The 24338-nt window shown below is 45.8% G+C and overlaps 1 protein-coding gene across 13 annotated transcripts in view; it reads left to right on the forward strand.

The window, feature by feature from the left end:
• The window catches only part of SNTG2 (syntrophin gamma 2), a 414561-nt gene that overhangs the window by 301187 nt on the left and 89036 nt on the right, over positions 1-24338 (forward strand). For 12 of the 13 annotated variants that reach the window (XM_017860345.1, XM_017860346.1, XM_017860347.1 and 9 more), the window contains 4 exons: positions 6730-6859; positions 8988-9026; positions 11834-11896; positions 15754-15870. In XM_017860345.1, the coding sequence (XP_017715834.1) occupies positions 6730-6859; positions 8988-9026; positions 11834-11896; positions 15754-15870 (349 nt within the window). The remainder of the gene's footprint in view (positions 1-6729; positions 6860-8987; positions 9027-11833; positions 11897-15753; positions 15871-24338) is intronic. The other variant, XM_017860343.1, reaches the window with a different exon arrangement.

The following is a 24338-nucleotide window of genomic DNA, read 5'->3' on the forward strand; positions in this document are numbered from 1 at the left end:
CATTCTGTTTAATGATGAGGTTTTATCCTTTGAAATGGAAAAAGAAAACGAAGATGAGTGAGTAAACTCAGGCAGGCTGTAGTGTTAGGATGACCTGCCCGGTGTGTCAGACAGTTTTATAAACAGACAGCACTGGCAGCCAGGCTCCGAGGGACGGGCACGGGAAACTTGGATGTCTGGGGGCCGGGACTCAGGAGCAGTTTACAGAGAAGAAAAGGCCAGCGCTGAAGCTGAGAGGATTAGGGGACAGTTCTGTGAGTGACGCCTTCACCTGGATGAAAAGCGAAGTCCCGTTGTGATCACAGGTCACCCTCTGTCCTGCCCGCTGCTGGGGGTGTCCACCTGGGTGGTCGAGGCCAATTAGTTGGTCTCATTGGATCTCAGATAACCGAGAAGCAGCACTGAGCCCCGGGATGCTGGTTGAGCTTCCCTGGAGTAAACGCAGATAACGATCCCACCTTGTGGGCAGCGCAGCGCCCGAGTCCACGGATCCCGCCTTACAGATAGCACAGTGCCCGGGTCGACAGCGCGGGGGCCAGAGGTTCCCAAGCTTGGGCCCAGGTCCCACACTCAGCAGCTGTCCGGCCCGGCCTGTGGCACAAGCCCCCGCCACCGTCCTGCACCCTGGGCGGTTGAAATGACAGTGGCTCTTCCATAGGGTCACTGTGAGGGTGGAATAGATCCAAACGTAAGTTACTTAGGATAGAGCCTGGCACAAAGCCAGCTCGTAATGAGTGATGGCCTTTAGTTCTCTGTTGTTGTTACAGCTACTGCTGCCACTATCGTATATGACCAGTTCTTATCATCAGGTGACTTGCCCGGCAGTGTGGGTGTGAAAAGAAGCACAAGCCATTCAGTGCAGCACCGTGCCTCGCTCCAGATGGTCCCCGGTGGAGAGGAAAATGATCATGAGGATGCACTAAATGTGCATACGCCAGGCATGAGCTCGTCCCTTCACCTCCCTCCTCCGTTTCCTTCTCATGGCCCAGTGGTGTGAGCCCATTGTCAGATGAGGGAACCCCACAATGTGGCTGAGATCCGGTGGAGTCAGTCCTACTAGCAGGCCGCAGGCAGAGGGGAGGCCGCAGGCAGAGGGGAGTGTAGACACCACCTTCCTGTGACAAATTCAGGTGCTGGAATCCTGCTGGGTCTTCTCAAACATTTACTCACAAAGCGAACACTCATGTGTGCCTACTGAGTGCCAGGGCTCTTAGTGCCGGCGGTGGTAGAAAGAACAAAGCGCAGGACGCCCACTCTGCTGAGGCCTGCAGCAGACACACAGGCCCGTGACGGCCCCACGGTAAGATGCATGGACATGCGCGGCATCCCTGCAGGCCGCCTCCCGTCCTTCCCATCCACAGGGAGGCCTTCAGGGAGTCCCTGGACATTGCGCTCCAGTGCCCCACTCACTGGCCTGGGCATGGCCTGCATGGATGGGGCCTCCTGCCTTTCCTGCTTCGGCAGCCCTGCCCGGGAAAGTGAGGGGCTCAGAAGACCCAAGCCCTGTTCTCACGAGGCAATGGGAAGTGACAGAGAAGGGTGAGGAGGTGCCCTGTGAGACACCACAGGGGGAAATTCTCTTTCTTGGACCTATTGAACTTTTCTTTGTCTCGAGTGAACACTTTATTTGTGGCCTGAATTTCTGGTAACAATGACTTCCCCCCGCCACCCCGGGGCAGAGTCTTAGTTGCCCAGGCCCGAGTGCAATGATGCGATCTCCGCTCACTCCAACCTCCGCCTCCTGGGTTCAAGGGATTCTCCTGCCTCAGCCTCCCAAGTAGCTGGGATTACAGGCATGCACCACAACGCCCAGCTGTTTTGTGTGTGTGTGTGTGTGTATTTTTAATAGAGATGGGGTTTCACCACGTTGGTCCGGCTGGTCTCCAACTCCTGACCTCAGGTGATCCTCTGCCTCGGCCTCTCAAAGTGCTGGGATTACAGGCGTGAGCCACCGCGCTCAGCCCACAATGACTTTTTAATGAACAAGTTACTCCATTAAGTTCAGACGTTCCTGAACTTAAATTAGCCCTCTTTATTAATGTTTAATATGGAATATTTAGAAACGCCACTGCATGACAGGGAAGTAGAAAAAATATATTTTCTAAATTGTACTAAAATCATATACTACAGAGACAGTTTTGAAATAAAATATGTGAACTAAATTTCAAGATTTTCAAATTCTGAAACATACACGTTATCTTTTTGTCTCATGAGTACTCATAATTTTCAGTCATGAGCTAAAATACACACACACACACACACACACACACACACACACACACACACTGTCCTTATTTTCCAAAGCATAAAGGCTTAAAGTTAAGTAAAGTAAACAGGCGTGTGTGCAATGCACACCTTTCCTCCCTGATACCGCAGGCACAGAGGGAGGTGGTGGCCAGAGCCGATGGGGAGTGACAGGCTGTGGTGGTAATGACGGCCACCAGCCATCATTTATGGATGAAAGCATCCTGGGTTAAATTGTGTAAAGTTCAACGTATTTATCCTTTAAAAACCGGACAGCTTGCTAAAAAGGTGATTTACACGTTTTCACTTCCTTTCTCCAACACTGAAGCTTTGACAAGCAATTAAGAATTCTCAGTTTTTAGGGTCAAATTTTATAGTTACTGGAATCCCACAGCACAAGTGGAGCAGGAGGTTGGAAGAGTGGTCGTTGGTAGCAGACGTAGCAGGGGTTTCGGTTCGGGGCTTTAATAATAACTGATAATGCTCTATAATCGGTTTCCACTGAAGCAGATGATTTGAAAAAGGGTCGAATGTGTTGAGGTGCGTTTTGTGACAGGAAGATTCCCAGCGGTTGGGCAGGATTCAGAGGCCTTTCTGGATGTGGACCTGAAGACTACAGCGAAGGCAGGCAGTGTGGCCGGACGCCTGAGAGCTGGGCTGTGGGGCTTTTCCCGGCAGGAGCCGCAGGGTGCAGGGTTGAGGCTGGCACTGAGCCCACAGTCAGGTGCGCAGGAAGAACGACCCAAAGAGACTGGATGTCCTCCACGGGAGGTGCAGACCTGAGCACGTAGCTTCAATTCCTTAATGTCCTAATACATGAAGACGTGTGCTTTGAACTTTATTGAAATAAATTTATTTCTCTTAGCCAAAAACTGGGATTCAATTCACTTCCTAGAGCATAAAACTCTATTTTCAGTTTTCTCTTTGGAATTCAAAAATTCTCTGAGGGCATGAGGAAACCCTGGGAGGAGGGTAGACTTTTCAAAAGTGCCAACACAGTCGGTTCCTGGCTTCCCTAAGGATGGTGAGTGTCGGAGCTGGCTTGGTTTCTTCTTGGGGAACCCCGGGGCACCAAGCACTCTGCCTTTGCTTGGTGTGGCTTTGCTTACGGCAGCTTCATATGATCTCACACATGGCCATCGAAGAGCATGTTAGCTCCTGAGCAGATGCTCTGTGAATTTCAGCTCTGACAATGACCTTGACCACACGAACACCATCCTGAAAGGCCTGAGCGGCCACTGCAAGGCAGGGAGAGAGGCCAGGTTCCATCCGTGAGCCACGGAGGAAACTCGGAGGAAACAAAGGCCCAGAAATGCCCTGGAAGAAGCGGCTGCTGATCTCACATCCAGACTTGCCTGAAAGCAGATTGCGTAACTTACACCAGTTACCTGGCTTCTATAACAATAAACCAAACAGTGAACCAACGATAAGCCAAGCTGTGACCGTCCTTTCCCTGTTTTATTAACATGTTAGTATCTGCCATCAGCATTATTGTCAACAACTTTCACAGCTTCTGTTCATTTGATTTTAATTTTTATTGCTCTCTTTGACAAAGTACAGACCAATAATGTTTATGTGGAACTTATGGGCTTACAAATAACTTTGTTTAGGTTATTCCATTTGTTTCTCTCAGTATTTCTATTTTATGGTACAGTTGGCATTTGAAGCCCATCGTAAGGACAAGGAAAGGCCAGCTCAGAGGTGAGATGTCCAGCCTGCCTCATGTAGCTATGGCACAAACGTGCCTGGACTGCAGACGCCTCCGTTTTCATTGCAGGTCACAGCCGTCTGCCCCTCGTGCGAGGCCATGAGCCTCTGGGGCTCCATGTGTGTTCAGTGCCTCAGGGGGCAAAGCTGATGATCTTTCTCAAGACCACAGCATCAATAAAGGGTCCTTCATGGAGCCTGGGCCCACCATCTCTACCTCACGTCTTATTCCCGCTACATGAATGACGGTGTAAACATCTGAAGGCAGAGTTAGGACTCGGGCCTCGGATTCCTTCTCACCACTGACTTTACGGGGATGACCACAGTACTGACCCTGTTGAGAGCGCTCGGTGTTCAGCCCTCCACGCATTTGGTGCATACGTCACCAACCCTGAGAATCAGGAAACGCCAACTCCCCGAGGAGACACTGTTGTTAGCACATGTGAGCTGGAGCCAAGCGGTGACCACGAGTGTCCTTCACACGCCCCACCAGGCGTCCCTGATTCATGAGAGGGGGCGCCCCTGCCCCACGCTGCCCCGGGGTCCCTGCGGGCCCCACCCCAGTCCAGCTAGCTCCAGGCAAAGCTGCCCCTGGCCCACACTGGCACCACCTCCTGTTCCTCCTCAGGTCTTTGGAGAAAAGCAGGCTCTCCTGAAAGAATAAAAGCGTGGAGCTCTGAGATGGGGAAAATTGGAGGGTGGGACACAGGGAACTTTTGAAGATTCTTCTAAAGTCTGTTTTTGGTCTGAGGGTTGGTTGGCCAAGGGTACTGAATACATGACTGTTTATGGAGGTGTTCACTGGTGAGTTGTGTGTGTGTGTGTGCGTGTGTGTGTGTGTGTGCTGTAGCTCAGTGTAAAATGTGCCTAAAAATAACAGTCTCTGCCCTCTTCATGTGGGGAGCCAGGGAACTTGGCTGTTGTCCTCAGTCATCTGCTTGACCCAGCCGTTTGTTTACCATTAGATGAAGGTCAGCCTTGCTTTGTGTATGTCACACCGGTTAACATGAACAAACGAGAAATTATGGTGACCAGCCCATTTATAGTCAGCACTTATTTAATAAGAATTAATGGATACTTGGACAAAAGTATGGATATAAGTCTGTCAATATTTAATAAGCACCTAATTCATGTGGAATATTACACGATGTGCCTAAAATAGTCTCCCAGCATTTTAAAGTGTAAAGATTAATTTATTATAGCAGACACCCAGGAGCAAAGGCCCCACGGAAAGCGATGGACCCTGAGGGACAGGTGCTCACCAGGAAGACCAGGAAAGGAGATCAGACAGGGCTGTGCGAAGGTGGAGGCGGAGCTGCCTGCCCTCCCCACGCAGGGGACCTGCTTTCTCCGGCCTCTTCCCCTCTCCAGCTCCACTCAGTCACCTCCACCTTCACCTCTGTCTTCCTGCAAAGTCAGGAGTATCTTGTTCATCGCCATCAGGCAGAATATCAGCTACAAGTAGATAAACTTCACATTCTGATTCAAGAAACACTAATTAGGATGAGAATGTCCCCTAGACAGGGATGTCTGCTTTTAAAAAGAATGATTTTTAAAATAGCAAACTCTGGTCTGATAGATTTGGCTCAAAAATATGCAGAACTGTGTTATACCATCTCTGTTTCCTACCCCTTCTCCTACACACCCCTCCCTGCCTAAGAAAGCAGCGATGACACTCACATTGGAAAGATTATTAAAGCATAACTCAGTGAAGACTTTTTTTTTTTAACAAAAGTTATGTTTGTTTTGTTCTGTATTTTATCTTCAGTTAGCGACTTGAGACCATGGAGGTATTATGGGTCATATAAATTAATATGCATTGTTTTCTTCTTTTTCTTTCTTTTTTTAAGATAGGGTCTCACTCTGTTGCCCATGCTGGGGTGCAGTGGCATGATCTCGGCTCACTGCAAGCTCTGCCTCCTGGGTTCAGGAGATTCTCCTGCCGCAGCCTCCCAAGTAGCTGGGATGACAGGTGTGTGCCACCATGCCCGGCTAATTTTTGTATTTTTGGTAAAGATGGGATTTCACCATCTTGGCCAGGCTGATCTCGAACTCCTGACCTCAAGGGATCCTCCCACCTCAGTCTTCCAAAGTCCTGTGATTATAGGCTTGAGCCACCGCGCCCAGGCAATATGCACTATTTTCTTAAGAAAAAGTCTACAAAAGTGTACATGACATTTCTCTTTTGCAAATAGGTATATGTAAAGTATGCTTTTAAAAGATGTTGCATGACAGGGATGAACTACTGAATTTGAGACAGTTGGTTTGTTGTCGTTAATACTTGGCCATGATTGGGTTCTCAGCAAGTGGAGTGTCGTGGAGCAATGGAAGGGGACCCAGCCTCTCCCGAAGCTCCCCTGTCAATCAGAAGTGCACACGTGGTCCTAGAGAAGGGTGGATGCTGAGTGCGAAGGGTGCCTGGGCTGCTCCAGCCTCACCCCATCAGGAGGTTTAAGTGCTCCATCCAAAGGGTCTTTGAAATAATAACGAGTAAGAATCTTGCAGACAATAACTCCAAAATTTCTGGAGCACTGTCCTTCCCCTGACAATTGCTTTTCATGTTTCATCGAATTAGAAGTAGCTCCTGTTACCAAGGGAATTCGGGGTTTCGCCTTGGTCTCAGCGAGTCTGCTGACCGTACTGAGGTGCCTGAGGAAGGGGTGCAGTTGCCCCATGTCTAGGGTCCAGGGTAGACCCCTGCATCAGCCTTGAAGCTCACGGAGGCAGGCCTGCGCCCCTCGCTGCGGGGCCTCCTGGACAGCTCTCTTTCCCCCGCAGGTGGAACGCGTTCGAGGTGCTCGCCCTGGATGGAGTCAGCTCTGGGATCCTCCGGTTTTACACCGCCCAGGAAGGCGCCGACTGGCTGCGGGCGGTCTCAGCCAACATCAGGGAGCTGACCCTTCAGAACGTGAGCACACAGTGTTTCTCAGTCTCTGCTGATGCTCAGTTGTGCATGAAAAATAATTGAGACATCATATTTTTGATGATTTATGATTAACCCTAAACAAAATCATGTACTTGTTTCAATGTGTCAAATCCCTGACTATAAACATTAAAAATCAAGCCATCAGAATGTTTCCAAATCAAAGAGTGTGGCTACGTCTGACAGCTGGGAATTTCCCACCTGGTTTTATCTTCCTCCTCCCCTCTGTCTGCCTCTGTCTCTCTCCCTCCCTTCCTCTCTCTTTCTCTCCACACACATATCAGAAATAGTTATGTGTCATAATTTTATATTTTACCCAAATGCATTGATACAGTGTGACATTTTGAATTGGGGAAACCTAACTGGGTTAAAAGTATAATTCCCCCAAACATTATGAAGATTTAGAAAAGGCATAATTGAGCAAAACACTACTTCTCAAATCTGTGCTGCAGTCCCCCAGAAAAGAAAAAATGTTCTATCTCTTTAAGTAATGTGTTTGATAATAAAAGTCAACAGGACATTTTAAAAATTAAAGAAATGAAAAGAGATGGGGTGGGAGCAAAGACTTGATGATGTGGGAGTTGCCTGGAGTGGTGAGTGTCTGGATACGGACATGGAGCCGTAGCCGCAGGCCTGGAGACTGTGGCAGGACAGGCCCTGCCTGGAGGGGGCCCTGGACTGACCTTACTGTCCTTGCTCCCTCCCAGCTGACTTGCCCTGTAATTGCACTTCGATCCCTGCTCTGTTCCGGCATAGCCTGGAGGCTGCAGAGACTGGGTTCAGCTTGCAGACCGGCCAGGCACGGCCCACCCTGCAGCCCTGCAGAGGCACCCGCCCAGCCCCTGCCATGCCTTTCCCTGCCCACCACCCCACATCTCCTTTGTAACCTCACTTCTTCCTGTGGCTGCTAAACAGAAGTTAACCTGTCACTGGGGGAAGCAGTAATGTGTGAGATTTCTCCTGTAAAGACCTCAGGGGCGTCCTTTCTGCAACCATAGAAGGAAGTACCAGGACCTTCCTGATATCGTAATTTTCAGACGCGGCACTTTGAATTCCAAAGTTATCTGAACAAATAGAAAGGGAAGAAAGGATGGTTCTTGATTCATATTTGCAGAAATGCTTGTGACAAGGAGCGCCCTTCAGTTCTGTGTCATTTCACACATCACCCCTCGTAAGCAGGGTAGAGAAGTCAGACACCCCAACACTTTAGAATGGAAATGTGGACTCTGAGCCACCTCCCGGCTGTGTGGCTGTGTGGCTGTGTGACAGTGGGCTGTGTGGGTGTGTGGCTGTGGCCTATATGACAGTGGGCTGTGTGGCTGTGTGGCGAGCAGACGCGCGGAGGTGGTTCCGGTGACCGCTAGACGTGATGGATGCGCAGTGAGCAGGGTGATGAGCAGGGCCTGGCGAAGGGTCCAACGAGAGAGCTGGGACGCCGGCGAAAGTGGCAAGTGCGGGCGGACTATGGGGAGAGGGCGCAGGCAGGGGTGCTGGAGAGACGACAGTGGAGTGGAAGGTTCGGTGTGGCGAGGCTGTGCCCTGGTGTGGCTGGTGGGCTGTGGGCTGTGGGGGCTGTGTGACGGTGACTGTGGCCTGGTGGCTGTGTGGCTGTGTGGCTGTGTGTGTGGCTGTGTGGCTGTGTGTGTGGCTGTGGGCTGTGGGAGTGTTATGATTCTGCACCTCCACTTCCTCGTTAGTAAAATTTTGGAAAACAACATCTACTTCCATAGGTCATTGAGTGAACTAAATAACAGAAAGATTATCAACTGTGATAACCATAATTACCATCACAGTAATACTGACTGCCAGAAGGTTATGTAGAGCAGAAATCATTTCCTCACTTTTCTCAGGTATTGGAATTGAAGCACCTGCTCTCCCATAACTTCACTCATATAAATACTGATATTTGAAAAAGAGGAATTGAAGTCTGCTAGTTTTTTTCTACTGCTGTCATGCTTGTATTGACTCTGGCTAGGTTTTCAGATAGGAAATGTGTCATTAAAGAAGCCTGTTTCCCAGGACAGAGTGTGGCTGATGACTTCCAGCTGTCACTCAGGTGAGCCGTCCTGGTGTTGGTGGCTGTGGCGCTGACTCTTCTGCCTTCTCTCCACAGATGAAGATGGCGAACAAATGCTGCTCTCCTTCCAACCAGGTAGGGTTTGTATTTTCTGCTTCATGATGAAACACATCTCGAAAAGTGGTCTCTTTGGTTGTTTGAAATTTGATTTGGAAATGTTGATAGGAAAACGTTAGCACATTTCAGACTGCATTTTGTGGTCTCTGCCCTCCCTGTTAATTCTGTAAAACTGCTCTGTCGATGGGAATAGCATAGGTCATTCTGATCTCCTGCGTGTGGATGATTTCTCCATTGGCAGTTATTTTTTTTGTAAGGAATTGTGATTTAAATGATGATTTAGATATGATTGTTTAAACTGAGAAGGGCTTTGTAATGACACACCTGTGCAATTTGAAATTTTAAGCATTGTATCATTTTCTTAAATAAAATCCTTACTAGGAAAGCTTCACTCTCAGGCGGGCTTTGACCCAGTGGGTGTTATTACCAGTGGATAGGATCCTGCCATCCCCAGATCCAGGCAGTTTGTTCACCTGGAGCCCAATGCCCTTAACGTTGTCCTGGATTCACAGTGGCTACCTTTGTAGCCACCCTCAGGCCTGATTTTCTGCTCACTTCCCAGGTCTATGAGTACTTAGGAAAACTCTATTGTAATCAGGCTGTTTGAATATCAGGCAAATCAGCTTTTAAGCCACTGTGTTACTCTTCTGTTTCCTTTATAATAAACTTATGGTTTAACTTGTAATGTAAGGGAGTATGTTACTTACAGTTCATTCATTTTTGGTTATATCTCTTATGGGCTTAAAGAAGCATGCATCTTAGCCTCAAGAAAACTGAGAAAACCATGTTCAGTTTGCTTTAAATAGCGCACAAAATAGTGCTTAGCAAGAATATTTGAATTCACGATGGAGGACTTGAGAAGAGCAGGTCTCCTGCCCATCAAATATTTACTGAAAGAATGGGAAAATAGAGCTGTGTTTTACATTAAACCTCTCTAGTCAACATTTCTGCATTAGAAAAGAAACAGAATAAATAGTTCTTCTAAATCTTTTATCTCTTAATATTATTCTAAATTTACCATCAGCTATTTTTGTTTGCATAGCTATTTAATGATTATTTATATAAATTCTTCAAATTAATATAGGATTCGTTTCATATTCTTATACATAATTTCCCTACTATGTGTTTTTGTAACAGAAGTTCTGAAGCTTCTCCACAAAGTATGTATCTCTCTGTGGTTCACACAGGAAACACTTTGTCTCCACCTTTTTATCGAGGCTGGTGGGACAGGGGGCCAAAGTTTTGCCATAGTCTCTATGAATAGTTTACCATTTGATATTGTATCTTATTCACCATTTGATATTGTGTCTTATTCACCATTTGATATTGTGTCTTATTCACCATTTGATATTGTATCTTATTCACACACTCAAATTAGCAAAATGTCTCCTGAGATCCTCTTTGTGGCAAACCTGAGACTCTTCCGAGATCTTAGGAGGAGCCGCAGCTTCTGGTGTTTCTCAATTTTGGCTGCTGCTTCTCTGTTTCTCAGTTTGTTTGCCATGAGGACAGCCATCCTCTCCTGGCCCCCAGAGGGGTTGTCACCTTGCAGACAGATCCTTGATGCTAAACAGCGATGCCCGCAGGTGGACAGCATGCGTGGGAATGGGCAGCGTTTATGGACTTGGCCTTGACGTGCTTCAGAGAACGTGCTGACTTTTGTAGCTATTCTGGAATTACTTCTCATGTTGGAAAGAGCACTGCTCCGGAGAGGAAGGCATTTTCTTTTTACTTTGGAATTTAATCCTCCTTATCATCGACTCACAAGAGATGATGAAATAATAGTTCAGAGAAACAAAAACCTGTAGGGAGCACATCTCCTGGGATGGAGCACGTCGAAGGACCGTCTGTCTTCCAGAGACCTCAGAGGCAGTCGGGGGCCTTGTTTCTGCTTCCTCTCGGTGAAATTCTACCACGTTAAACCTCGTGTGTGTCACATCCATCTGGGTGGCCTTGTTTGACAAAGCAAAAAGCCAAAGGCAGACCCTGGACCTGACCAAACCCTTATCTGGTGGTGTGATTTCAGCAAATTCACTCCAGAGGCTTAATTTCTTTATCTGTAATACAAGAAAGTTGTACTGGGTAATTTAAGGTCCTTTTTACAACCTTACATGTTCTATACAACTTTGAATTTACTTAGCGGCTTGGAGTAGCTTATTTGGAAATTAATCTTAGAACTGAGCTTCACTGTGTAGGATGATGAAGAACTAGCCCTGCTATATCCGGATGCGCTTTTGGTGGAGGATGGTTTCACGTTTTCTCCAAAAGTGGTGTGTGTTGTACAAATGTTAGGAGTTTGCATTTAAGACATTAGGCCCTTTAAAACAGAAAGAACATTTCTTCTCACTCTGAACAATTCATTCTTGATTTTGGTATTTAATAAATAATTGTGAGATAATTGTTAATGTGAAAATGCGGATTTTATGTGAAAAGAATTTTGTGAAAAGATAAATAAAGGTGTTTAACAACCAGTGAAATTGGAAAACAAAACACATGAAAACAGAATTAGGAGAATCTACAAAAAGCATAATGTATGCAGTTTTAGACTCTCATATCTGGTATAAAAAATAACCAAATAATTTATCACACAAACCAGAGCACTTTTGTCTGGGACAAAGACTAACCTGAAAACCATACCAAGATAACTGCAGACAAACACATGCCCACCCCACCAAACAGCAAGCAGCCCTATTTCTTTCCAAATTAAACTTATTTTTTAATAACCTGAATTTTAATTTACGTAGATATTGATGCCTTCATCGCCAAATCACCCTGACCCCTTGCAGACAACCCTCAATAACACAGGTAATTCTGGCTTTTTCTAGCTCAAGGAAAAGACCAGCTGCATGTTCTCATCTGGTGGATGTCTGATTATCTTGACTGATCAGGTGAAAAGAAAAGGACTTTCCTATAGAAATGGTATCAGAAAAGATAAAAGATATGTTTCTTTATTAGAATGGTTATGACATCTTAATTTTATTAAGGTGGTACAATCAGGGAGATGTTTCTAAAGGTGTGATACACACTTCTTGGAACGTGTAATTAGAAAATTCATAATGTAGAAGATAAAATTAGCTTTGCTTAAACTTATTTATGAACTGCATATACCCAAGAAAGATTCAGAAAGCATCCAATGTTTCCAACACTAGCAAAGCTATAACCTATTTCTTCGCTAAATCTAGCATAATTCAGTTACATGTGTGATTTAATTAAGCTCACATTCAACTAACAGATATTTCAGATTACTGGCAGTCTGTTATTGCCATCTTGGGCTTACAGTAGCTCTTTATTCACTCCTTAATACATAACTCTCCTTGAACTTTGTGCCAAACACTGTGTCAACCAGATACAGAAAAGAAGAAGAGCCCAATACTGTCTCAGCCCAGGGGGAAGAAAGAGCAGACCTGGGGAAGGGAGGTGGGTGTGCAGCTCACAGAGCCTCCCAGGTCTGGGTGCTCGGATTCCGGCTGGTACCTGCAGCTCCTCGGAAACAGAGTAACTCTACTGAACCTGAATTAGATGATAATTCCACCGTGTGATCAAGCTCTCCTCCTAAAAGAAGGCTTGCTGCTGCCATGCTAGAAAAAGAATCCCAAGTTCTCTATTTTCGCCAAGATTCAAGAATGCATACTTTCAACTTACTCTCCCTTGATCTACCTGTAATGTAAATCAATCTCTCACCCATGTGTCCCCTGTATTTAGATATTCCTGAGTGTTACAGCCCTGTCGTAGATTAAGTTCCTGCATGTCAGTTTCCTGTTCACAGTTCATCCCTTGTGAAATCTAAATTGCAGTGTATGATTAAGTGTTTCGTGAGCAGAAAGAGTAAGATCAAGGAAACTCAACAGTATGTGAACACATGACTTAAAAAATGAGGGAGCTGAGGCGGGCAGATCACGAGGCCAGGAGTTCAAGACCAGACTGGCCAACATGGTGAAACCCCATCTCTACTAAAAATACAAAAATTAACCGGGCGTGGTGGTACGCGCCTGTAATCCCAGCTACCTAGGAGGCTGAGGCAAGAGAATCGCTTCAACCCTGGAGGCAGAGGTTGCAGTGAGCCAAGAGGGTGTCACTGCCCTCCAGCCTGGGCCACAGAGCAAGACTCCGGCCTGGGGCTGGGGTGGTGATGGGGAGGGCTGGGGAAATGAAGGAAGTAAAACCAGCAGAGTTTGTCTGCCCTACATGCAAAAGAAAAATATCACTTTAAATCTCTCTACCCCGTATGAATCTAATTAGGCTTTGACCCTTAGAATTCCTCATCAGAGGAAATATTTGTTTTATGAATGTTAAAGAATCTCAGACCACGTTGCCAGGGACCTGCAGAAGGGAATGTGTTCGCCATTCCCTCGTTTTTTATTTTGCTCTTTTTTCTGGATGTGATTATTCTCTGCCCCTCCTTCTTACTAACTCTGTGATTTGACGAGGATCTTGGTGTGACTCCTTGTAATAAATACGGGGTCAAACCAGACTTTTTGTGCTTGTTGCTGATTCTTAAAAGTTTGCAATAATTTAGGACTCAAGCAGCTTCCTACATTTTCTAGAAATTCTGGTTCCACACTTTGATGCTAATCAATAAAAGAAAGGTCTTCCACTCAGCCATCCTGACAAATACAGTGAACTTGTTTTTGCCTGCTGCAATTATCCAGTGGCCAGCGGCTCCTGAAGACTTGGATTTGAAGATATGGTCATCATTGCTTGTGAAACCTGGCCTAATATGGCCTCCTCAAGGCTTTAGCAATGCACTCAAGTGTGCGTAAGATGACCTGGGCAGCTGCTCAGGGCCGTGTGCCTGGTCTTCCCGGCATGTGAACTCTTTTCGTGCTGAACAAACTGCCCACATAATATTCTTTTCATGACCGTATGGAAGCCTCCGTGTTTGCAATTAGTTGTTTTTGGTAACTGTGCTTCAATGAATCCTATCTTAAACTGTACAAATCACTACACTCATGCAGTAGCGAGTTGGAATTAATCACGCATTGAATTCACGTTAATTATGGAAACATCAAGCATCTGCTAAATTTGCTAGAAAAAAATGCATTTTTAAATGGAGCTTTTTTATGATTTACAGAGTATAAATGCTAGTGTTATAATCAACAAAAATATGTGACCCAACCAGACAAAAAAGGGAAAAAAATATATTAGGTATTTTTAAGTAATCTGTGTATTTGGCTTCAAGTTCAGACACTGGAGGAGTAAATTACACATTAGTGGCTTTTCCAGGTACGAATGTCCTGGGCCTTAGCCCCCCGCTAGTGCCTTACGAGGGGCTTCCTGTGGTGCATTGAAATTCCCACAGTTCTCACGTGAGATCTATAATTCTATCCCATTTCATGATGGAAAAAGAGAGCCTTGGCAATGTTAAATGTGCTTTGCTGGGGAGGGTCTCTGGGGAGATAAAGTCATCCTGTGTTATTATCATATTAACACCACATCGATGTGGTTCCTGAGCCTCCATGGGACGTACGTATAACCCATTAGGAACTTGGAAGTTCATGATCCAGTGAAATATTTGGGTTACTTTTAAAAGCCTTGTAAGTCCAGAACAGTCAAGAAAGACAACATTAAAACGTTTAACGCATTCAGTGATTCGTATTCAACACTGGAAACCACGATGATGTTCGCTGTTCGGCTACGCGCCCCGCCCTGCAGCACAGTGCTGGTGATTTTCTTTCCCGTTGCTAGAAATACCGTTCGTAGAACTCGGATTCTGTCGTCCAGCCTCTCGATGTCCCAGGAAGTCTGTCATCCAGCTTAAGAGTGAAGACCCTCAGCGGTTTATCATGCAAATAACAGAAGCAGACGCACCCTCCGTGGATCCCGTGCTGGCTGTGACTGGACTTCCCCAGGCGGCTCCAGCAGAGGGCACCTCCGGGTGTGTGGGGCTTGCACACTGGAGGGGGGTCCAGGTCCCAGCTGGTTCTCAGCTTGTAATAGCTCATCGGTCAGTGTCATTTGGTAAAGTGGTTGGGATCTCTGTGATAACTTATTTTTATTTTTCTATGTTTTTACCGCTAAGCATATGTCCTTGAAATAGCAGAGTGAGAAAATGAAATAATTATAATGAAATTACTCCTAGTACTCACTACAAAATATGTGTCACATTAAAATTTTAGATAACATGGATTTTTCTTCAATAATAGTTTGAATTCATGCACTGAATTCTTAAACTGGATTGCTATTTAAATGTTTTGAATCATATTCTGATTTTATAGTTTGGATTTTATATGGCTAAAATATTCACTGCTCATTGTAAGAATCTAATATTTTGCATTATTTCATTGTTGTTGAGAAGTTGAACCATAAAGGGAAACAATTATTTTTCCATATATGCCAACTACTGTGTTCACTATAGGAATGAAACATATAATTAGCTGTTTATACTACCTCATAGAAAAATCTGAAATACTACCTTCTAATAGAATATAATTCAATACCGTCTTTCTAAAAGATAAATGAAACCAACAACTCTAAGGCAGCTGAGAAACCCATTCGCCAAAACTGAAAGTGCTCATATGTAAAACCTGGTTCAATGCAAACCTGAATTTTTAATTCAAGATGTGATTCATTCCTATTGTGTGAACTTGATTTGGAAACTTGGACATCTCCACGTTTCTCCCGTCTCCTGATTCTGGGTGTGTTAACCTGGTGGGAGCACGGCTTGCTCATGTGCTTAACTCTGCTCCTGTGACGTTATGCCCTCATTAAGGCTTAGTTTGTAATTTTCAAAGGTTTCCCTCTGCAGGTTGTGCATATGGGGTGGGTAAATGAGAAACTCCAAGGAGCCGACTCCTCTCAAACCTTCAGACCCAAGTTCCTGGCACTGAAGGGCCCGTCCTTCTACGTTTTCAGCACTCCTCCGGTAAGGATGCCTTTGACACTCCGCAGGGAGGGGCTGCCGGGAGGGGGAAAGCCGCGTCTGGTGTTTGGAAGAGGGGGCTGCAGGGAGGATTGTTCCTGCAAGAGGGGAAAGCTACATCTGATGTTTGGAAGAGGGGGCTGCCGGGAGAGCTGTTCCTATAGGAGGGGGAAAGCTACATCTGGTGTTTGGAGGAGGACAAAGACAGTGCTTGGTCCTGCCGTTTGCTGTTTCTACATGGTTGGAAAGGATTCTGCTTATAGATTGCTTATTTATTGCTCCAAATTTATACATTAACCTACTTCTTTGTTTAGTTCAAATAGCCATTAATATATTGTAGAGCTTATTTCTTCCTCAAATGCCAGCTGGTTTGGAGATAGGATGCAGAGGCTCTGTGTCTTAGAGGATAAATTACGTAGTTGAAGAAACCAAGAAACAAAATACAACCCTCTTTTTAGACGTTTCTAATTTCTAAATTTTAAAAGCTTTTTTTCCCTGGTGTCTCCCAAGTTTTATTTAAAAAATAAGCAGCCTGCTTTACTGGGGTCCATAATATAAATTTATGGCTGAATGCTATAGTTCTGCAATTTCATTTTCCAATTCCTACCAGTACCATTCTCCCCAAACTGACCAAATGTAATGTGTAATGTCTAGAAGTTTATCAATTTAAACAGCTTTACTTTTGAGAGTCTGACCATCAGAACTGCAAGCAAACTAAAAACCTGATGGCTTCAGGTACCTACACATGTTGGATGCATGTCACATGCAGTGTTGACGGGACTTTCTTCCATTAAAAGGAAATGAAAAGATAAAACCAAGTTCACCTCCAGACATCAAAACAGTATTACCCTGCCTGTCTTTTCATTGATAAGGATGGCTTTTTAAGTAAGTGTTTTACTTGAGAATAATTTTAGATTTATGGAAAAGCTGCACATTTAGTGCAGAGAGCCCCATCTGCCTCCACTCAGCTCCCCTGGTGCACCTGACTTACGTGGCCACGGAGCATCTGGCAAACCATTTGACGATGGTGCAGCATTACTAACCACACTTCGCCCTCCAGCCAAACTGCAGTTTTTCTACTAATGCACTTTTTCTGCCCCAGGGATAACATAGGATATCACATTGTCTTTAGTTGCAAGGTTTTAAAATAAACCAGCACTTTGTGCTTACTGCATCTAAATGTTTGCATGAATAATGATTGAATTCTCCTCAAAACAAGCGTAACCATGTTCTTTAACATTTGCTGCTAATTTGCTCCATATTTTCAAATTCAAGTCCCAGAGGTGAACATCTGATTGGCTGGGCTGATTTTGGTTGAGCAGAGCTAAGATATTCATGCCAGCTCATCTCAGAGGTGCTGAAAGACTCGGAGGAGGTGGCTGGCATGGCATGTGCCCAGCCTGGACCACTTACCACTGACACTGGAGACGCAGGAAGGGGCTGAGGTGTCAGAGGCCTGCCATGGACCCGTATCACTGCATGTGTTGCCAGCGCAGCCTGTTTACCAGTTGGCCTTTTGTGGAACTTAGGGATTCTTTGAACCCTAATAGGCAGACCCTAATTCAACAACCATTGAATAGCAAGGGTTTAAAACAGTTAGACAGGTTTCTTCGCCGTGTGTCTTCACGGAAGTTATGTCATGCCTTGGGACACTCCAAGGCGCTCGTAGCATCCAACTCATCTCAGCAAGACCTGGCTGGTAAATTGATTGCAGCATCACAAAGTGTCCCTGGAATCGCTAACGTGGGTAAACTCCTTTGTAGCTTCTAGTGCACTTCTGTCCATTATATAATTTGATTCTTGAGAGAACTGAAGGCTCCTCATTTTATTGATAAGTGCCAAGAGCACACAGTATCAGAGCTCCATCTTGATACGTTGTAACTGTTTTATCATGGAGACCTATTATAACATAAACTGATAACTAAAAATAGGTATTTTCATTTTAGCAACACATTGGACAGCCACATTCACTTGGTTTTGTTTTCTCATTTGCGTCTTGCTTTTACAGATGAAGGTCATGTGTAAATAAAACAGTAAACAAATGTACTTGACTGAGGATTGCTTTGGATAATTTATTTAAAATCCTCTCTTAAGAGACTGTGTTAACTGCATTTAATGCCAGAATATTCTTACAATGTACTGAAAATCCAGAGTGCAGGCAGTATACTCTCTGGTCTTCTTCCCCAGTGGGAACCACCAGCCCTCTCATTCTGGTGGAAACAGTGACTGGAGAGGCCAGGACAGATGTCATTGGCAGATCTTGTCTTGAAAAAGGCTGACTCGAGCTAGAAACCCAGTCTCCCAGAGTCTCTGTTCTCACGTGGCTCTGTGAGCGTCGCAGGTTGTCTCTGAGGTCATTGACATTTGTGAAATGACAGAACCTCCCTCGCAGACCAAGAGCCTTTGGGCTATTGACAACATGTAGACCCACATCTAGACCCCGATCCACACGCTCGCTGCCCTGCGAGCACCTGCAGCTCCATCTTCTGGAACTCAGAAGTCGTGCCTTGAAGTATTTGGCCTGTCATTATTCTTCTTGATACTTGCTGTCATAATTGGTTTTAAACTGGCTTACTTAGCCTGAAAAAAAGTAATAAATACAAATAAGCAACTTTCCTTCAGTATTCATTTGTATTCTGCTTAGTTGTAAATTATGAGTCCCTAACTACATTTGATTTTGAAATAATTCTTTTAAAGAAATCCTAATGTATCTAAATTTTAAGCTGTGCTTCTTTTTCTTCATACCTGCTGTGGTTAGAGAGTCCATTTCTTATTTTAAATGCAGTTTCGTTTTGTTAAAATGTAGGCGAGTCTTCCCTCAGGGTCCTGAGGTCGCTGCCACTCACACTGGCTGGGCAGTGCATTTGCAAGGGGCAGAGAATCACTTCCTGGGGGTCTGAAACCAGGATATGGTTGTGGGGAGTGAGGGCTGAGGAGGGCGCATGGCGCTGGGGTGAGGGGCAGGAACCTGCCTTGCCCGAAGCCACAGGAGCAGCTGTGTGTGCCGGGAAGCCAAAGTCCCGTTTCCACGTGTCCAGGAAGGAACTGGAAATCGCAAACTCCTCATCCACGTAGAGGAAGTGCCCACACCTCAGCCTGCTGGGTTGGGGCTTCCCTTCCCCAGGGCTGCCCGCCTCCTGCCCTTCCTCTGGCCCACAGAGACCGTGCTCTGTCTCCGCCACTTGGCTTTGCCATGGTTTGTTAGGGTTTCTTTCTTGGTCATTTAAACTATTTGAAAACAATAAAAAACTAACAGACAAACCCTGTTTCCTCTGGCAACATCGCTTGTCCATTCCAGATGCTGCAGCTCCTCCCTCCGTATCTCTTCCTGTCTCTCTGTCTCTGTCTCTCTCTGTCTCTATCTCTTTCTATCTCTCCCTCTCTTTTTCTCCATCTGTCTCTTTGTCTCTCTCTGTCTGACTGTGTCTCTCCCTCTGTCTGAATCATCTCTCTATCTCTGTCTTTCTCTCTCTCTCTCCTTCTCTGCCCACTCTTTGCTCCTCTCAATGTCTCTCTCTTTCTGCATCTGTCTCTGTCTGACTCTGTGTGTCTCTCTCTCTGTCAGTCTCTCCCTCTCTTTGTCTTTCTCTCTGTCTCTCCTTCTGTGCCCACTCTTTGCTCTTCTCGAGGTCTCTTCCTTTACTTGCTTTCCAGTCCCTTAGAGACAGTTTTATCTTCGGTGTGGGAACCTGTACCTTATCTTGTATTCAAGACCCCTTTCTTTTCTTTTCCCATAAAAGTTATCTATCGTATCTTTCTCCTTCTGCATACACTCCTGAACATTCCTAGAACATGACTGTTTTCATTAACTTCTAATTTCTAATAATTTCTGCAGAAGATGACTTGGCACCATCTCCATTCTCTCTTCAGAGCTGTCAGCAGTCCTTCTTTCCATCATTGTGGTTCTGAAGGCCTTGCTATTCCTTGTAAAGGGTCAGCGAGGACCCAAATGAGCCTAGAGTGTAATTCTCAAGATTCAGTAAACCTGTGAAGTTGAATTAGCCCCAGATAGATTTACCATTAGGCTGCAATTTAAGGAAGCCAGATGTTACTCTAAACTGTATGCATCCATCCAAAATGGTCAGATCTCTGAAATATATAAATTTTGTTATCCTCAAGTAAGCATAGTTTCATAATTTAAATTTTTAAGTATAAATATGTAACTGTTAATTACACCAATATAGACTGCACAGTCTGTGAAGCTTTTGAGTCTAGTAGTGCTTAGGAAGTACACATAGACACACACACACGCACACACCACACACCACACACACTACAGACACCACTCATGCACACACCACACACAGACACACCACACACACACCACATGCACACACCGCACACCCACCACACAAACCCCCCCACACACATGCACACACCACACACATGCAGACCACACACACACACACCACACACCACACACACACCACAGACACCACTCATGCACACACCACATGCACACACCACACATGCACACACCACACACACACCACATAATCCCCACACACACACGCCACACACACACACACCACACACACCACATGCACACACCACACAAATAGACATACACACCCTACAGGCACACACCACACACACACACCACACACATGTGCACACCACACACACACCACACACGCACCACATCTGCACACCACTCATGCACACACCACACACACACACCATGCATACACACCCAGGCCATGGCGTGTGGATGTGAGAGGAGGGACTCCAGCCAGCAGTGATGCTGCCGTTTGCTGAGATGGGAGCTGTGGGATGCACTCATTGGTGAGTGCTGGATCTTTGTAAGTTTGAAATGTTTAAAGATTTCCAAAGGGAGGTTTTTGAGTAGAGTTAGATCCACCAGTCTTGAGTTCAGAGACAAGAACTGGGTGGCCATAGAACCAGGTAGCCATAGAACCGGGTGGCCATAGAACCGGGTGGCCGTAGGACGGGGTGGCCATAGGACGGGGTGGCCGTAGGACCGAGTCGCTGTAGGACCGGGTGGCCGTAGGACCGGGTGGCCATAGAAACCGAGTCGCTGTAGGACCAGGTGGCCATAGGACGGGGTGGCCGTAGGACCGAGTCGCCGTAGGACCGGGTGGCCGTAGAACCGGGTGGCCGTAGGACCGGGTGGCCATAGGACAGGGTGGCCGTAGGACCGGGTGGCCATAGAACCAGGTGGCCGTAGGACCAGGTGGCCATAGGACAGGGTGGCCGTAGGACCGGGTGGCCGTAGGACGGGGTGGCCGTAGGACCGGGTGGCCGTAGGACGGGGTGGCCGTAGGACCGGGTGGCCGTAGGACGGGGTGGCTGTAGGACCGGGTGGCCGTAGGACCGGGTGGCCGTAGAAACCGAGTCACTGTAGGACCGGGTGGCCGTAGGACTGGGTGGCCGTAGGACGGGGTAGCCATAGGACCAAGTCGCCGCAGGACCGGGTGGCCGTAGAAACTTTGGAGGTGCCCAGTACGCAGAGATCTCCCCATGCTGTGAGGCCCCAGGACCCTTGAGTTCATCCAACTGGATCCTTGATGATCCAGGATGAAGAAGCCACTCATTTCTTCTGGATCTGGATAGTTTGTATTTTTCAGTGGTCATTAATACCAGTAATGCAGTGGAGAGAGAAAAGGTGCAGGTGTTTATGAATATTCATCCAAAGTTAGATCGATCTGGCGTGTTTCATCTGCATGCTTCCTGATGGCTTCATGTGGTTTATAAGTTTCTGATGGCCTCCAACTGTCAGCACTAAATGTCACCTGTAAGATGAGAATGATGACTGTAAATGCCTACCTGAGAGGGTTTTAGGGAGATTAAGAAAGGATGATTAATACATTATAAATATCATACAAAGGATGGCTGGTGTGGAAGTTTTCTCTCTTGGTAAAACACTGGAAATGCAATTTGGTTTCCATGGACCTGGGAGCTGCCCGTGCTGGGCTCCTGCTGCCTGCACCATGTCCAGCATCACCTCTGACATAGGGAAGATGCTGCCTGGTTACTGGTTGAATAATCTATGAAATAAGTACTGGGGCCTGTTAATGCTTGGTGGTGGGCTGAGTGTTTTGCCAAGGTCATCAGATCCTCTCTAATGAGACTATCAAGAGAAATCAACCCTCCATATTCGCACTCCAGCCTGGAGAACGAGAATGAAACTCCATTTCAAAAAAAAAAAAAAAGCCCTAAAAGCATTTGAATCTAACAGACAAGATTATCTGTTAATATTCAGCAACTTCTCATTGCAAAATCAATACACACAATATGGTGAATGAATTTACATCTAAATATTTATAATGTATTAATGTTTTTTCTGGCCTGACACTTTATATCCTCGCACTGGTAGCAATTTGCCAGTAGCAGTCTTACTTTGGCCAAATTTAAAACAACCTTATATTAAGGTTTTAATATCGATATTATAAATTTATTTTATCCTGACATGAAACATGAGGTTTTTGGATCAGAGACAGGTTGTTAATTACTCACAGATGTCTCAATGCCGTTTCCCCATCCCCGCCTGAGTTCTGTGCACGCAGAGGTTTCAGCCACGGGAGAAGCACCCAGGACTGTGACTCTCGGAGCCTGTATAGGATGCTCAGCACCCACCCACCCTCCTCCCCACAGAAGGAGAGACTCCCCCTTACTAACGCCATCTCTCTTCCGTCACACTTTGGAATATAAATCAAAGGCTTCAGGGGCCATCCGTGTGAAATGTCCCTGAATGACTCACTATTGCCAACTCCCATGGCCGGGTCACTGCACCATCGTCCTTCATTCCAAGGCCCTCGCTATGCAATAATGTAGAAATACTCACGGAGCCTCGAATCTCAGCAGTCTACGTCAGAAAATTTCAGTGAATCTTACAAGGACCCAAAGATTATCATGACAACTTGGGGAAAACTAAAAGATAAAGTCCTTCTTTAAACGATGGCTTTTGAGCTCGTTCAAGATGAGGAAGAGGAAGAATATTGAAGGAGAAGAGAGAAAAGAAGGTGTATTAGTCTGCATTCACATTGCTCTAAAGAAATGCCTGATACTGGGTAGTTTATAAAGAAAAGAGGTTTAATTGACCCACAGTTCCACAGGCTGTACAGGAAGCATGTCTGGGGAGGCCTCAGGAAACTTACAATTGTGGCAGAAGGCACAGGGGAAGTAGGTGTGTCTTACATGGCCAGAGAAGGAGGAAGGGCGCAGGAGGAGATACCACACTTTTAAACAATCAGATCTCATGAGAACTCTGTCACGAGAACAGCACCATAGCCAGAGAAGGAGGAAGAGAGGAAGGGAGAAGATGCCACCACACACTTTTCAACAGTCAGATCTCATGAGAACTCTACTATGAGAACAGCACCAAAGACCAAATCCACCCCCACGATCCAATCATCTCCCACCAGGCTCCACCTCCAACAGTGAGGATGATAATTTGACATGAGATTTGGGCGGAGTCACAGACTCCAACAGTAGCAGAAGGGAAACGGGATAGAAGAATGGGAAGGAGGAATCGGAGTGGAAAAAGCAGATCCATGTTTCACAGCTCAGTTGTTCCGTAAGGAGGGCCCAGCCCACTCTGGTGGATCCCTAATCTCTGTCTTTCCCATGCACCAGGAGATGCGGGAAGAGCTAGGATTAAAGCCGGGACTCTCGACTCTTTCTCACACACCCGACTCTCCTTCATTAGCCAGAGTATTTATTTCTGACTTGTACATTGGAATCTGAAAGATGTTTCAGTTATTCCTGTTTTCAAACATTAAAATGCATTAAATTAAGTTATAAAGTCAATTTTACAGAATTGTATGGAATTAATATATCAATGATATAGCAACTGCCTATCCATATGCAAGGAATATTCACAATTTTAAGAATATCTATTACACAGGTATATTCTATCATTAAAAATATTACTTGGAAAAAATAATTCAATTGAAGATTCGTAGATGGAACAAACTACATTGTTCTGGGGACACATGTTCATTGTTCTACAATAATAGTCAAAGGTACCAAGATACAGCATTTTGTAATCTACAATTTCTGCTGCATTTGAAGCCAAATGTGGCCAGATACTTAGAAAACTAATGGATTTCAGGGCACCGTGGCATGGAGTCTGGATTTCGGGAAGCCGTGGTGTGGAGCCAGTCGTTTACCAAGTCAGGAATTCGTTTCTCCGATGAGCGGTGATTGAACATGCCTCTGCTTTGCAATTCACAGCAGCTGCTTCCATCCCACCCTCAGCCTTCCTTTCCTTTTAAAAGGTGTCAGGCTTCTTATCCTCAGGTTGTTTTCCCACAAGACCACCACATCAGACTCCCCTCATAAAACATCAAGAACACCAATGTCCTATGAGTCACCTGGGAATACTTCTTAAAAACACAGGCTCTGATATGGCAGGTCTGGCGCGGACCTGAGACTTGCCATCACCAACAGGGACCCAGAGATGCCGAGGCTGTTGCTGGCCATGCTGCACTGACATGGCAGGTCTGGCG

The sequence above is a fragment of the Rhinopithecus bieti genome, unplaced genomic scaffold, assembly GCF_001698545.2.
Source record: "Rhinopithecus bieti isolate Rb0 unplaced genomic scaffold, ASM169854v2 scaffold_51905, whole genome shotgun sequence".
NCBI classification, from domain to species: Eukaryota; Metazoa; Chordata; class Mammalia; order Primates; family Cercopithecidae; genus Rhinopithecus; species Rhinopithecus bieti.